General features: G+C 35.8%; 1 protein-coding gene and 1 pseudogene across 1 annotated transcript in view; one reads left to right on the forward strand and one right to left on the reverse strand.

The window, feature by feature from the left end:
- Nucleotides 1-4,928: 4,928 nt before the first annotated feature.
- Nucleotides 4,929-15,754, reverse strand: part of DNAJC5B (DnaJ heat shock protein family (Hsp40) member C5 beta) — a 60,104-nt gene continuing 49,278 nt past the window's right edge. Inside the window, exon 5 of the mRNA XM_024572338.3 lies at nt 4,929-6,212. Coding sequence (XP_024428106.1) covers nt 6,118-6,212 — 95 coding nt within the window. The 3' untranslated portion in view covers nt 4,929-6,117. The remainder of the gene's footprint in view (nt 6,213-15,754) is intronic.
- On the forward strand, nt 13,595-14,184 carry LOC112315602 (large ribosomal subunit protein uL30-like; annotated as a pseudogene).

The raw sequence follows: 15,754 nt of genomic DNA on the forward strand, positions 1-15,754 counted from the left end.
TTTTAAATTTGTTGTTGTCCTTCTTTTGGTTGCAAGAGAAGGAAAAGTGTATCTACCTATACCTCCGTCTTGGCTGGAAGTCCCCTCTCATTTGTTTTTTAAACCTATGTTAGCTTTAAAATATTGCTTTCTGAAATTATAATAAATACTCTTGAAAAATGACAGTTTAGTAAACAGTTAATGTATACATATATACAAATTGATCATTCTTAAAAACTTTAGAAAAATATTTAAGTTTCATTATTGAAGTGAAAAATCTGCCCTAAAAAATTTCCCCCAATTATTCTTCACCAGGAAGGAAAGTATATTGTAGATGAAACTTTGTCTGAAAAGAGATGAATGTGGATATCTGAGGAGTGGAGAGACTTGGACATCAGAGCAGATTACTCAGAAGTAAAAGGAAAAAACATCCCTCACTAGGTAAGATTCCCTCTTTCTGGACCTGGGAACAAGGCTCTTAAACATTGGAGAAGCTGATAACTGGATTTTTAGCTATTAGAAAACTCAGTTGGCAGCCCAGTGGCGAGAAGAATGTGTTAACCACTGTCTAATAACTGCTGATTTGATTCTAGGAATTTAGTTTTGCTTCTTGGGGACAGCCCTAGAACAGCATGAAAACTCCAAAAAGCTGTATCGCACTAAAGATGTTTACGTATCCTTTTGGAAAAAGGCTTTTCTAAAAAATGGCATATGTTGTGAGAATTAATCAATTAACCAATAAGTATTTATTAGTTTCCTACTGTGTTTTTAGCACTGTGCAAAATACAGTTGTAAGATATATTGATAGTTCTAGAAATCACTGCTAATTTGAGCCATCTACAATTTAGAAATGGATTTGTTTTACAGAAACTGATTATCTAAGTATAATCTAAATTATTGGCCCTTCAGTAGTCTAGAACTGCTCAGGAATAAAATGAAGTCTAATATGACAGGTGCTTAGGGAAGCTGCAGGCTGGAAAAAGGGGGCTTTTGGAGATGATGACAAGGCGTTCTCTGCTTGGAGGACTGGTGCCCTGGAAATGCACAATTGTCTTTATATCAGTGAGAAGGGAGGGCAGGCTGCTGAAATATTTTAGAAGGATATGTCTGTAATTGGGTCAGAGGCTTGATTGGGTTTCAAGCTAACATATTAATTTTTCTACTAATTCAATGCTAAGCCTCCCTAAAAACTAAGGATTCTAGTAGCTTTTGCGTTACTAGAAGTAGGGATTTCTCTTCTCTATGACGGGTTAATTTACTCATTTTACAAGTGTTTTCTGACTGTCTGTCCCATGTCAGGCACTGTTTAAAGCACCAAGAATTCATCAGGACACCCAGACAGACAAAAATGTTTGCCCTTATAGTGTGGGAGACAGACAATAATCATGATTAAAAGTATGTTGGTGGCAAATGAGTGGATCCAAAAACTATGGTACATTTACACAATGGAATTCTACACAGCAGAGAGAAAGAAGGAGCTTATACCCTTTGCAACAGCATGGATAGAACTGGAGAGCATCATGCTAAGTGAAATAAGCCAGGAGGTGAGGGACAAATACCATATGATCTCACCTTTAACTGGAACATAATCAACAAAAGAAAAAAGCAAACAAAATATAACCAGAGACATTGAAACTAAGAACATTGTCACAATAGCCACAGAGGAGTGGGGAGGGGATAGTGGGGAGAGGGGTCTACAGCAGCTACTATAAAGGTACTATAAAGGACACAAGGACAAAATCAAGGGGGAGGGTAGAGGTAGAGGAGGGAGGTGGGATTGGCTGGGGTGGGATGAAGGGATGGGGAGAAAATGCAGACGATTGTAACTGAATAACAATAAAAAAATTAATAAAAAAATAAAAGTATGTTGGTGGAAGGTACTAAGGAGAAAAAAATAGAGAAGGGGTGAGGCAGGAATATTATAATTTACCAGGGTGACTGGTAAAGCCTATGGAGAAATGGCATTTAAGAAAAAATCTGGGGGAAGTCTCCACGTTCTAAATTAATCTCCCTCTGAATCAGAGCTGTAGTTTATCATGGCAGAAAAAAATTTACCTCAGCCAGGTTTCGAGAGTCTCTCCCCCTCCCCTTCCTTTGGTTAAGGGGTCTGCAAGGGTCTATGTCTCTGTCCTCCTGAGTTTCAAGCCCCTGATCTTGCCCCAGCCTGTTTTTTCCCTAAGGTCTCTGTGTCCAACCCTGTGTGATTCCTTTGAGGGGCCAGATGTGGGCACATAAATCTTTCATATGGCTGCAAAACTGTGACTTAAGTTTGTCACCTAGACATCCAAGTGTTATCTCATCACAGAGGCTCTTCCCTGTAGGGACAGAAGTCTGGGCTACTCTGGGAACCCTGTCCCCCACCCCACCAAAAAAACTCCCAAACCCATCTTTAATCTAGAGGCCACTCATGATGGGGGATACTTGTCCTCCTCAAATTTCAGCACACACCTTTCTAATGGCCCTTCTAACAGCCCAAGCTCCACAGCAAAAGCCTGGGTGGTTATTCTTCAGGTGTCTAACTACCTTTGTTTTTAACCTCTAAGACTATGCTAACAAGAGAGTGACCTTTTAAAGATGAAATCCAGTAGGAGAGCCCTCATTCTTTTGAGTCTTCTAAACTACTAAGGACAAAACAACATTAATGTTTCAATAAATTACCTTTCTATACACTCAAAGAATGAATGTGGTCACTGTAAATTATTTCTATTTGTCAAGACACTCAGAGAATTATTTGAAAAGTAATTTTGTTCTCTCTTTGCCTATTAGCATTGTGATTATTTGTGTTTGAAGTGAGAGTGGAAAAGACATTCCTTTAAGAATAGTCTGCTACCCAGACTATTTCCAATCTCTCCCTCCCCATAAATTGGGGTAGATTTACAATAGTTCAGTTTATCTAGAAGACCAGTAAATGTTTTAAGGTAGAAAGTTGACAGTGGTGAGCAGAGAGATTAGGAGACTAACATAGAGAAATGAGGGTCAAATGGAAGAAAGAAAGGAGTGGAAAAAGGGAGCAGGTACAGGGATGAATATAGAGTACTGAGAAATAGGGAAGAGAAGGGGACGATGGAGAAAATGAAGTTAAAGAGACTCAGGATAAAGGAGTGAATAAACAGACATATAAAGTAAGAAGGACAGTGGAAAAACAAGTGAGGAGCACTGATGCAGGGTTAAACTTCTGGAGGTCAGAAGTTTGACATGGTGTACTGGGCTAAAATCAAGGTGGTGACTGGCTGTCACCTGGAGGCTCTAGAGGAAAACCCATTTCCTTGAGTTTTTCAGCTATTAGAGGCTGCCTGAATACCCTGGCTCATGCCTCCCTCTCTCTTCCACCTTTGTCATATCTCTGACCATTCTCCGACCTTCAACTGCATTTCTTCTGACCATTCTCTGCAGTCACATCTCTCCTTCTCTATAGCCAGGTAGGGTTCTCCATTTTCAAGGACCCATGTGATTAGATTGAGCCCACTTGGTAATCCAGTATAATCTCCCTATCTCAAGGTTCTTAATAATCACATTTGTAAGGTCCTTTTTACCATAAGAAGTGATATATTCATGGGTTCTGGGAATTAGAACATGCACATCTTGGGAGGCCATTATTGTATCTATCATAGAGATTATGTAGCCTTCATTGGAACTCTCTTCATACGTCAGAAATTCAGGCAGTGCATTGCGAGGCAAGTGTATTTCCAGGCTAGGCCATGTCAAATGTGTTTTAGTCTATATATCATTTGAAATAGAATGCCATTTATTCTCAAAGAATTAAGAAATGTATATTTTGGTAAATAAAAATGCATATTTTTTATATTCTAATGTAAGACAGCAAAGGATGAATGGATGGCCTATGAAACTTTATGTGAAATCTCCTATTCTAGTAGCCTGGAGGCCAGGATCAGGTAATGAGCCATTGAAGTGAGTGGTTCATTTGAGCCTGCATGAACCAGGGCCATGCAACCATTGCTAAAGATCATGGGCAATGTGTTCCTTATTTCCTTGATGTTTCTCTGCTAAGACGCTTGTGAGTTCAGAACAACTGCTGGTGACTCCAGATGACAGCACCTGTTGACTCCCACAGATGTTTAAGTGGCCCCTCCTCACATTAAGAGTTGATCCTTGTGTCTCTGTAGCTAAGGGATATTCTGTGAAATTAAATTCCTCATTCATAGGCATTCATGTGCTTGCATTTGCTGTACATCATTGTAACTAGAAACTAGCCCTTTGTGGGTAATATTGGTCAGGACCCACTCAGGAATTTAATTCCACCATCTGATTCTGAATCTGATTCATGCCCTGTTCTCATCTTAGATACTCTTGTACCAGCTCTCTGGACAGGCTGGGAGTGGAAGTAAAAAATTCCATGGGACAGAGAAAAATGAGGTCTAGGAGAGAAGGAGAAGATGAACTTTGTTATGTGCAGATTGTTACTCAAAAATAGGCCTGACCTTTGCTTTCAGTCCTTGGGAAGGAAATGTAGTGGATCCAATTATCCACAGGCGGGGCTATTTGTCTCAGAGTTCTGAACTCCTCATTGGGGCTGATAGTATTGGGTTTCTTCATGAGTCTTGTTTGGTGGGAGTTTATATACATAAGTAGTTCACATTGCATTTTTCTGTGTGTATCAACACATACAAATTGGTGTAAGACTACTTTATATCTGCTAAACACTGGACTTTTCAGAGTCCTTTCACCTTACCTCTTTCACCTGGTCTTACTGAAGATGACAGCAGATACGAAAACAGAGTTATAGGGAGATTAGCCATGTTATTCTCATCTTAGTTGGTCAAAGGGCTAGTTAGCGGGAACTTAAATTAGAAAGTTTCTTGACTTTTACACCAGGGCTCTTTCTACTTGATTATTTCGATTAAAAAAAAAAAAATCCAGCAACTCAAGAGTTAGAGCAGAGTTTTAATAACATCAAATAACAACCTCTAAGAACAGTTAGAGGTATCACACCAAATTTCACAAAGTATATTTACCTCAATTTACTGTAATTTGATGGTAGGGGAATAAGAAAGAAAGAAAGAAAAAAGAAAATGGCATTTCATAATATCATATAAAACATAACAAGATCTTGGAAAATGCAATGTTACATAAAGATCTAAGAAAGACCTTGAAAAACAAGCACTTTTGTTGCTGTACTATTCGGAAATAGCACAGTGATTCCACCACATAATGAATATTAGGATCAAATAAATAAATGCAAAGATGACCTCTAAGCCTAAGTGTTCAACATGCATGAAGATACACATTTTCTGGTCAATGTAATTAATCCCACCAAAAATGGGATAAGTGATATGCCTCTTAATTTAGGCTATAGAATTTAGAATTATACCCTTTACGTCATGGGTTTTTTTTCTTTAGTCAAGCTAATGTAGGTCAGTTGTGCAGAAATTATTTTTACTTAAAAATTGTCAACACATTATTTGGGACTAATTTGGGCTCAGAATGATTTTCTGGATCATTTATAACATTTAACCAGGCTGGAGTTTAGTTTTTGTTTTTATGCACATCTAAAAGCACACAAGAAACCTCTTTCTTTCTGGTTTTACTTGTCGGTTTCAGTAAATTAAAATTTTAAATCTTTCAAAAATATACTTTAAAACAATAAGGTTTGGGTTTTTTTACCTAGTAACTTCTTTCTGCCTCTTGAAATATTTCTGTAGCCATATTGAATATTGACATGGAAAAATCTCTACAAATGAAAAATTCCTCCTAAATTCTAATGTATATTATGCTGATGATACTTATGGCAGATATGATTACTGCATTTAGTTACATGGATGAAAAGCGGCCTCTGTGTTGGAACACTATTTGAGTATGTATGGAATGAGGTCTGGCTCACATAAAAGGCAGGCACACAAAGCCTGCCCAGTGCCACTGTCTTACCTCATGCAAGGAGCATAAAACAATTCTTCAGGCCTTTATTTGCCGAAATGGAATGTTTCATTAGGAGTTCTACTCAAAGAGTAAGTCTGTGTACTGAGAAAGTTATGTAGGGAAAATTATCTTCCCCTAACCTAAAAATAAAGTACAAATGTGGAAAAGTTCACAGCATTCCATGCTCCATATCCTCTCCCCATGACCACCTGGAGACATGGATGAACCAAGAGGAAGTACTGTGGCTCCTCCAAGGGCTCAGTATTAAGAGTCTGTGCAATAACTTCGAGCTCCTTCTCTGATTAGCTGTGTTTTCTCATTTGCATTTGTAGGCTGGAGAACAACTGGAAAGTCCAAATCTAAAAATAAACAAAGCAAAGCAATAAGCACCCTCTTACCATGCTATGTTTTCTTTAATGGGTCAAGTGGTAGATATTTTTTTTTTGAAATGATGATTGGCAAATCAGTACAATGCATAAGGCACTGAGGACTTCAGCAGGGAGGAGACACTGTCTTTACCCTTCATTTAAGTTCCATCAGTTGTAGAAATATAAAACCAAAGTGCTAAACTCAGCTTTCAGTTTGAGGTAATTGCTGAACTTGGTTTAGTTTTCACCATCTTGTGGGAATGAGGATAGGCCCACTATATATGTCATATAGACTATAGTATATACTTACACCCCCAGACTAGTACAGTGCACAATTGCATATAAGGCCCTGGTTGGGAGAGAGGTCAAAACCAAGAGTTTGCTTAGGTGAAGAGGCTAATAGAAAGTTCCCTACATAAACCTAATACCTAAAAGGTTATGGTCTCTCTAAATCACCATACTTCTAATCTGCAAGGAAATTTGTTAGTCTTGAGTTTTGGTGTTGAATTGAGGGAAGAAAGAGTTCCCCTAAAAATGTTTGATGGCAAGCCAATGAGCAGACAAACTGACAGACCAAACTTATAATACCGGTGTGTTCTAAGAAAGCTCAGCTGATAATTTTGTTTAAAATGGCCCAGTGCAAGATGTGCTCCAAAGGAACTAGCAGAAATGAATGGCCCCACCAAACTAGGCCTCAAAGAATCACTAAAAATGTCAAGAAACATGACCTCATAGTAAAAACAAATAGGAGAGATAGGAAATAGGACACAGCAGGAGAAGAAGGAGAACGAAGATGGAGAGGAGGAGGAGGGGGCAGGGAGAGGGAGAGATATTGAGGAAAAATTACACATAGAAACAACACATACTGAGTGAGAGCCAGTGGGAACAACAGAAGGCCGAATCAGACCCAGAAAGACTTCAAATCCTGCACTTACCAGATACAGAATATATTAAAAGGAGATTTGTTTTTAAGTGATCAAATAAATTTTGAAATTAATAAAAAAACTTCTAATGATTAAAACATCTAAAATTTTTTAAACTTTATGAATGGGTTTAACAGCTAAAGAGAGAATTAGCGAAATGGAAGACATCTGAGGAGGTTAATCATAATGTAGCACAGAGAAACAAATAAGCAGAATATAAAAGAGGTTAAAAGGCATGAAGAATAGAATGATTAGGTCTAATTTATATCTAATAAGACTTTCATAAAGAAATGAAGAATAGAGGCATATTTAAAGATATAATGGCTGAAAATTTCCTAGAACTGATGAAAGACATCAATCCACAGGTTTAAGAACCTGCCAAGACAAATTAAAAAGAAACTTGTATTTAAAGCATCTTAGCAACACTGAAGAACACCAAAGACAATGGTTTTAAAAGCAGTCTTACTTTGCAATAGTAAATATGAAAGCTACAAACTATGGCATTTTATTTTCAGCATGCTAAAAAAAGATATCTATCAATCTAAGCTTGTTGACAAAACCTGTTATTGTAACATTTATTTTTTAAAGCATGATATATGAGTATTTTCAGACAATAAAAACAGAAATAGTGCCCTCAGCAGACAAAATTTAAAAGCTGTAGTTCAGGCAGAAATTGTTGCCAGATTGAAAATTCATGTTGTAAAAAGAAATGATTAGTAAAAAAATGATAGATATGTGTGTAAAACTAAATTATTATTGACTATATAAAGCAAGAGTAGTAATTCATGAGGTTTAAATTAAGATAAAACTAGACTAAATGATAGTGTATAAATCAAAATAAAGGTGATCAGAGTTAAAGTTCTATAAAGTCTGGTGTTTTTCAAGAGGGGGTAAAGATAAGAATTAACTTAAAACTTTGATAACTTAAGTATGCTTGATAAATTTCTAGGGTACCCCTAAAAGAATGAACAGAGAATAGAATTTTAAAACTGGAGGGGAGAAATAAATGGAATATAAAAAAACCATATTCTATCAATTCAAAAGAAGGAAAGAAGGAAAGAAAAGAGAAACAAAAAATAGTAAAGTGATAATTATAATAATGAAATAATAAGAGAAAGTATATATATATAGTACCTATCATGTGCCCAGCATTCTTACCAGCACTTTATGTACATTAATTTGCTTAATAACACTATAAGGCAGAGTTATTATTATAGCTATTGTATGGTAAAGGAAACTAAAGCAAAGAGTACTTCAAGTAGTTATACAGTTACTACCTAGTTACACAGGTAGTAATAGAATTTGGTATTCAAACCTAGTCAGTATTTCCTAGAGTTTGTTCTCTTAAAGACTATGCTATACTGCCTCTCAAAAAAGAGTAAGTTGGTATTCAAAGTCAAAATACATCATTAATTATAAGAAATACAAGGGACTTAATAATCTGTTTAAAAGAAAAGTACTATCAGACTGAAGACACATGAAAGAACACAAGGACAAAATAGTTGAGAATAAAAGGATGAAACATTTACCACACAAATGCTAACAAAAATAAAGCTAATATAACTATATTTAAACAGACAAAAAATATATGAGACCAAAAGCATTGCCACAGGGTGACTATATAATGATAAAATGTTCAATACGCCAAATAGCTATAAAAATTCTAAACTCATATACATTAATAACACAGCCTCAAAATACATGAAGCAAAAATTGACAAAATTTTAAGAGAAATAGAAAATGCGTTATCACAGTGGAAGATTTGAATGCTTCTCTCGGTAACTGACTAATGAAGCAAGGAAAACATTTTTTATGACTATAAAGAATTTTAAAAGTATGATATTGTAGACTGAATTGTGTCTGCTCTCCCCCACCAAAAAAAATTAAATGTTGAAGTTCTAACCATCAGTACCTCAGAATGTGACCATATTTGAAGCGAGGGTCTTAAAGAGGTAATTAAGTTAAAATGAGGTCCCCTGGGTGATGCTTAATCTAATGATGTCCTTATAAGAATAGGATATTAAGGTCCAGGCACACAGAGGGAAGACCATGTGAAGACACAGGGAGAAAATGACCATCTTACATGCCAAGAAGAGAGGTCTCAGAGGAAACCAACCCCACGACACCTTAATCTTTGACTTCTAACCTTCAGAATTTTGAGAGAATAAATTTCTGTATTCAAACCACTCAGTCTGGTACTTTGTTATGACAGCTCTAGCAAACTAATACATACAATAAATTAGCTTTGTTTAATAGTCATATATGGAACAGTGAACCTAATAAAAGCAGAATGTACTGTTTTGAAGTAATGTGGAACATTTATAAAAATTAAGTTCTAGGCTGTAAAGCAATCCTCAAGACATTTCAAAGTATTGTATCTGTCCACATTCTCCAATCACAGCACAGTTAAGTTAGATATGAACAACAATAAAGAACCTGGAAAACCTACACAGGCTTACAAATTAAGACATATATAAGCCCAAGTTATAGCTCAAAGAAAAAATCATAAGGGAAGTTAGAAAATATTTAGAACTCAGATTATTAGAATAATATAAGAATATGTGTGTGTGTGAAGACAGACTGGTACTTATAGGAAAATTTATAGCCTAATAGCTCACTATCAGGAAAGAAGAAAGGCTTGAACACTAAGAAGTATAAAAAAATTTTTTTTAAAGTATAAAAAGTAAGAAGTTAGAAAATTAACAGAATAAATTAAGATAAATAACAAAGAAAAAATTAAGTAGAAACAAATATTTAAGAGAATTAATAAACCTAAAAGTTATTCATCTGAGAAGTGTAAAATTTTCAAATCTCCGGCAAGCATGGCTAAAAAGAGAGAGCAGAAATAACCAATGTAAGGAATAAAAATGGGACAGTAATGCAGATTCTACAGATGCATAAAAAGTAGTAAGAGGAAATTTTGAAACTTTCATTTTTTAATAAAGAAGAAAGGATCCTAAATGGTCTATAAACATTAAATACATTGAATCAATAGTTTTAATCCTCACACAAAGATATATTTATTGATTTTAGAGAGAGAGGAAGGGAGAGAAAAAGAAAGAGAGAAATATCAGTGTGTGTGTGTGTGTGTGTGTGTGTGTGAGAGAGAGAGAGAGAGAGAGAGAGAGAGAGAGAGAAATATCAATGTGAGAAACAGTGATTGGTGTACACCCCAGCTAGGAATCAGACTTGCAACCTACATATGTGCCCTGACCAGGAGTCGAGCCCACAAACTTGTGGTGTACAGGACAACACTCCAGCCAACTGTCCCACCCAGCCAGGGCCATTGAATCAATAATTTAAAATTTCTACAATCTCACTGTCTACAAGGTTCCACAAAATCCTGTAGGAAATAAATCCAGTGATACATATTGGGTTTATCTCAGGAATATAAGATTGTTTAAGGTTGGAAAACCAATCCATATAATTCTTCACCTGAACAGGCTAAAGTAGAAAAATCATGGCCATCTCAATTGATGAAAAAGTATTTGATAAAATTTCATACCCATCATATCAAATTCTGACAAACTAGGAATAGAAAGACAACTTTCTTAACCTGCTCAAAAACCTACAGCAAACCTTATAATTCTGATGCAATCTTGAAAGCATCTTTTCTTCAACATTTCACTAGTGGTCTCAGAAAACACATAAAGGCAAGAAAAAGAAAAAATGGTAAAGGATGGAAAGAAAGAAAACTATCACTACAGATAAATAATTAGAAATAGAGTTTAGCTAGTTTCTCAGATTCAAAATCATTTTTTTTCCAAAATCAATATTTAAAAAGTACATTTTTATATACCAAAAAACAAGTAAAAACTGATATTTGTACCATTTGTTTATTTATAATTGTGTTAAAATGTTTAAAGTATTCATGAATAAATGTCACCAGAGATATATAAGATTACCTTTAATGAAAGCCAATAAAGAAACTTAAATAAATGGGGAGATATACAATGTCACGTATTAGAAAACTCACATTTTAAAAGATGTCACTTGTACCTAACTGACCTACAGAGTCACTGCTATTCTAAGCAAGATCCCAAAGTTTTGTTTAATGAACTTGTGTTAAAGAACTTTACAAAGCTGATTCTAAAATTCACATGGAAAAGCAAAAAGCTAAGTATAATGAGACTCTTCCAAACAAAAAATTAAGAAGGCTTGATAAAAGTATTAGGAATAGTTATAAATGGGTCTCGTATTGCATACAGATAGACAAAATGATCAATGAACCAGAACAGAAAGCCCAGACACTACTCCATATATATAGTTAATATATACCAAAATTAAGACTAGAAGTCAGTATGCTGGGGCAGTTGTTTTTTATATGAGAAAAACCAAAATTGGAATCCCATGTCATACCACATGCAAAAATCAATTCTAGGTGATTAAACATGTAAATGTGAGAAACAAAATTATAGAACTTTGAGAAGACCATATAGAACACCTTTATATACTTGGGATAGGGAAAAATTTCTTAATCAAAGTACAAAAATTACTAAACAAAAATGCAAAATTTGATATTATGACTAAATTAAAATTAAGAACTTTGGCTTATCAAAAGGCACCATGAAAAGTGAAACATCAAGCATAAACTAAGAGATGGTATTTTAAACAAATATAATCAACACAGTTAATACCCAAGTATTAAAAAAAATCAATAAGTAAAAGGCAGATGACATAATAAAAAATATGCAAAACATATGAATAGGCACTTCATTGAAGGATAAATTCAAATGACAATAAAAACGTATGAAAAGGTGTCCAACGTTACTAGTAATAAAAGAGCTAAAAATTAGAACCACAGTGGTATACCATTTCCCAGACATAGATGTACCAGATGGGTACATCTGGAGACAAAGAAACATGGTCCAAATGAAAGAACGGGTGAAACTCCTAAAAAAGAACTAAACAAAATAGAGATCAGCAATCTATTAGATGTAGAGTTCAAAACAATGGTTATAAGGATGCTCAAGGGACTTAGTGAGGACCTCAACAGCACAAAAAAAGATCCAGTCAGAAATGGAGGAAACACTAATTGAAATAAAGAACAATTTACAGGGAAACAACAGTAGAGTGGATGAAGCTGAGAACCATATCAATGATTTGGAACATAAGGAAGCAAAAAACGATCAATCAGAGCAACAAGAAGAAAAAAGAATCCCCCCCCCCCCCCAAATGAGGATAGTGTAAGCAGCCTCTGGGGCAACTTCACACATTCCAGCATTGACATCATAGGGGTGCCAGAAGGAGAAAAGAGAGAGGAAGAAATTGGAAATTTATTTAAAAAATAATGAAATAAAACTTCCCTACTTTGGTGAAGGAAATAAACATGCAAGTCCAGGAAGCACAGAGAGTCCCAAACAAGATGGATACAAAGAGGACCACACCAAGACACATCATAATTAAAATGCCAAAATTTAAAGATAAAGAGAGAATCTTAAAAGCAGCAAGAGAAAAGCAGTTAGTTGCCTACAAGGGAGTTCCCATGAGACAGTCAGATGATTTCTCAAAAGAAACTTTGCAGGGTAGAAGGGATTGGCAAGAAATACTCAGTCATGAAAAACAGGGACCTACAGCCAAGATTGCTCTACCGAACAAAAATGTCATTAAGAATCGAAGGATAGATAAAGTGCTTTCCAGACAGGAAAAAAACTAAAAGAATTCATCATCACCAAGCCATTACTATATGAAATACTAAAGGGACTTACTTAAGAAAAAAATCAAAACTATGAACAATAAAATGACTATAAATACTTGTCTAACAACAACTGAGTCTAAAAAATAAACTAGGCAGACAGGAAGGACAGAGACGGAATCATGGATATGGAAAGCATTTTGACATTTGCCAGATGGAAGGGGGTTGTGTAAAGAGGTGATGGGATTAAGAAGTACAAATAGGTAGTTACAGAATAGCCATAGGGATGTAAAGTGCAGTGTAGGAAATAGAGTAGCCAAAGAACTTATACACAGACCCATGGACATGAACAATGGTAGGGGAATTGCCTGAGGGAGTGTGGGATACTTGTTGGAGGGGACAATGGGGAAAGAATTGGGACAACAGTAATAGTGTAATCAATAAAATATAATTTTAATAAAAAATAAAAATAAAATTGATAAACCAGTAAAAAATGCAAAACCAAGCAAAATACTGATTAGAAATGTAAATGTGTAGTTGTAATACTAAAAAGAGTAATAAAAATGATTACATTACAACACAAGGTATGGATGGAAAAAACTGTGTCCATCAATGGATGAATGGATAAAGAAAGAAACCCTGCCATTTATGACATCATGGATGGAACTTGTATGCATTGTGCTAAGTGAAATACGTCATACAGAGAAAGATAAATACTGTATGATATCAGTTATATGTGGATCCAAAAAATAAATAAAAGCAACAAAAAATCCAAACTCATAGAAAAAGATATCAGGTCTTTTCAGGCTGGAACCATGGAGGGTGCAGAAGAGAAGAAGGTCCCCGATGTACCAGAAACCCTTAAGAAAAAGTAAAGGAATTTTGCAAGCTGAAGATTGAGTGCCTGTGAAAGAAGTTTGCCCAAAAGATACTTTGAAAGGCAAGGAGGAAGCTTATCTATGAAAAAACTAAGCACTTTCACAAGGAATATAGGCAGATGTACAGAACTGAGATTCAAATGGTTAGAGATGGTAAGAAAATCTGGCAACCTCCATGTACCTGTAGAACCCAAACTGGCATTGTCATCAGGATCAGAGGTATCAGTGGTGTGAGTCCAAAGTTCTGCAAGATGCTGCAACATCTACACCATCGCCAGATCTTCAATGGCACCTTTGTTAATCTTAACAAGGCTTCGATTAACATGCTGAGGATTCTGGAACCATACATTGAGTGGGGGAACCCAAACCTGAAGTCAGTAAATTAATTCATCTACAAGCATGGTTATGGCAAAGTCAACCAAAGGAAAATTGCCCTGACAGATAATGCATTGATTGTTTGATCTCTTGGTAAGTATGGCAAAGCATTTGGCACAGTATGTCCCTATATCCTGCAAATAAGATGGTGAATGGTACTCTAGATGTCAGGTAAGGCTGATGTCACGTATAGTCACACTGGGCTGTTCTATTAAATAGTTTTAACAAGGAATTGAATGAAGCAGAAGTTGTGCAGAGATTACATTTGCAAATAACCCCAAACTGAAATATGCTCAAAGGCCCATACCATCAAAATTAAGTGTGAGGGATGGAAAGCATCTGGAATCCTAACAGTTTGCCAGAGAAGAGCAAGGGTGGTAAGATTGAACTAGGAAGAGGGGGAAAGGAGTTGAGAGACCAGAGGTTCTGGGGAGAAGGGTGCAAAAAATTGGAGGAAAGGTGAAATATTATTCAGCCTTAAGAAGGAATGAAGTACTGATACATGCTACAATGTGGATGAACCTAAAAACACGCTAAATGAAAGAAGTTAGACACAACAAGACAGATATTGTATGATTCCATTTATATAAAATGTCCAGAATAGGCAAAACCATAGAGCAGAAAACAGATTGGTGTTCACTATCACAGCCTCTGTGATCCTCCTTTGGCGGGCTTACTATACCTGTGTATTAAGTAACTCTGTGTGTGATTATTTGTTGAATATTTGTCTCCCCATCTTCTCTGCTGGACTGTATGGTCCAAGACAGCAGGCACCATGTCTTTTCTCTAGCACCTAGCATAGTGTCAGGCAAATATTACAAGCTCAATTAATGTTTGCTATTAAAAAACAATCTTGACAAACCTGTCTAGTATATTTGCCCACTGAACCTTGGCAGTCAAAAATTGAAGCTTTTGGTCCACTTTGAGCTGTTCTGGCATAACATTCTGAGCTGAGTCACTTGTCCTGCTCCCCTGGCCCATGACCTTGATGATGTTTACTTGGTATTTTCACATAAAGAAGCAGCAAAGGACTTTGGACTAGTTGCATAGAATTATTTTCCAAGAATCATTTTTAGTAATCAATCCCTTTTGATTGGTGGAAAGGGAGTAGGAAGAGGAATAGAGATTAGTGAAAATAAGGATGAATTCAGTATCTTCCTTGGTGTCCTTTTCTTAGTCAGTTATGTGTGATAAATGCTGAACAGCAAATATAGTAAATGTCTCAATGTGTTGGCCAAGAACAAGAGGTTAATTTCAAGCCATATGGCCTCTTAAGCTCAGTGGCTGTGAATTTATTTGAGTTTCAACCAGGTGAGTAGCAGGAACAATTAAGCAATCAACAAATTTTTCTATGCACTGAATCTCATATTTTTAGAACCAAGGTCAACACTATAAAATCTCCTCCTTTAGATACTTTATTCTCTTTTATTCTCTCTTCTTCCTCAAAAAAAAAAATCAGGAAATCATGACTCCACAAGAAATTTTTAGGGTTTAACGAGGTGTTTTCAATCTATTGCCTTCAGCTTGGGAAAAAAAATGAATTTATCTCTTGCATTTTTGGTTCGCTGTGCCAGGGTGTTCAGAGATAACTAGTTCCCATTTATGCTCTTATCTGTCCTTTCTCTCTCTGTCTCTCTCTCTCCATCTGTGTGTGTGTGTGTCTCTCTCTCTCACATACACACACAGTCCCAGGGAATGGGGTTCTATCTCGAGATGGTCTAT

The sequence above is a fragment of the Desmodus rotundus genome, chromosome 8 (assembly GCF_022682495.2).
Source record: "Desmodus rotundus isolate HL8 chromosome 8, HLdesRot8A.1, whole genome shotgun sequence".
NCBI classification, from domain to species: domain Eukaryota; kingdom Metazoa; phylum Chordata; class Mammalia; order Chiroptera; family Phyllostomidae; genus Desmodus; species Desmodus rotundus.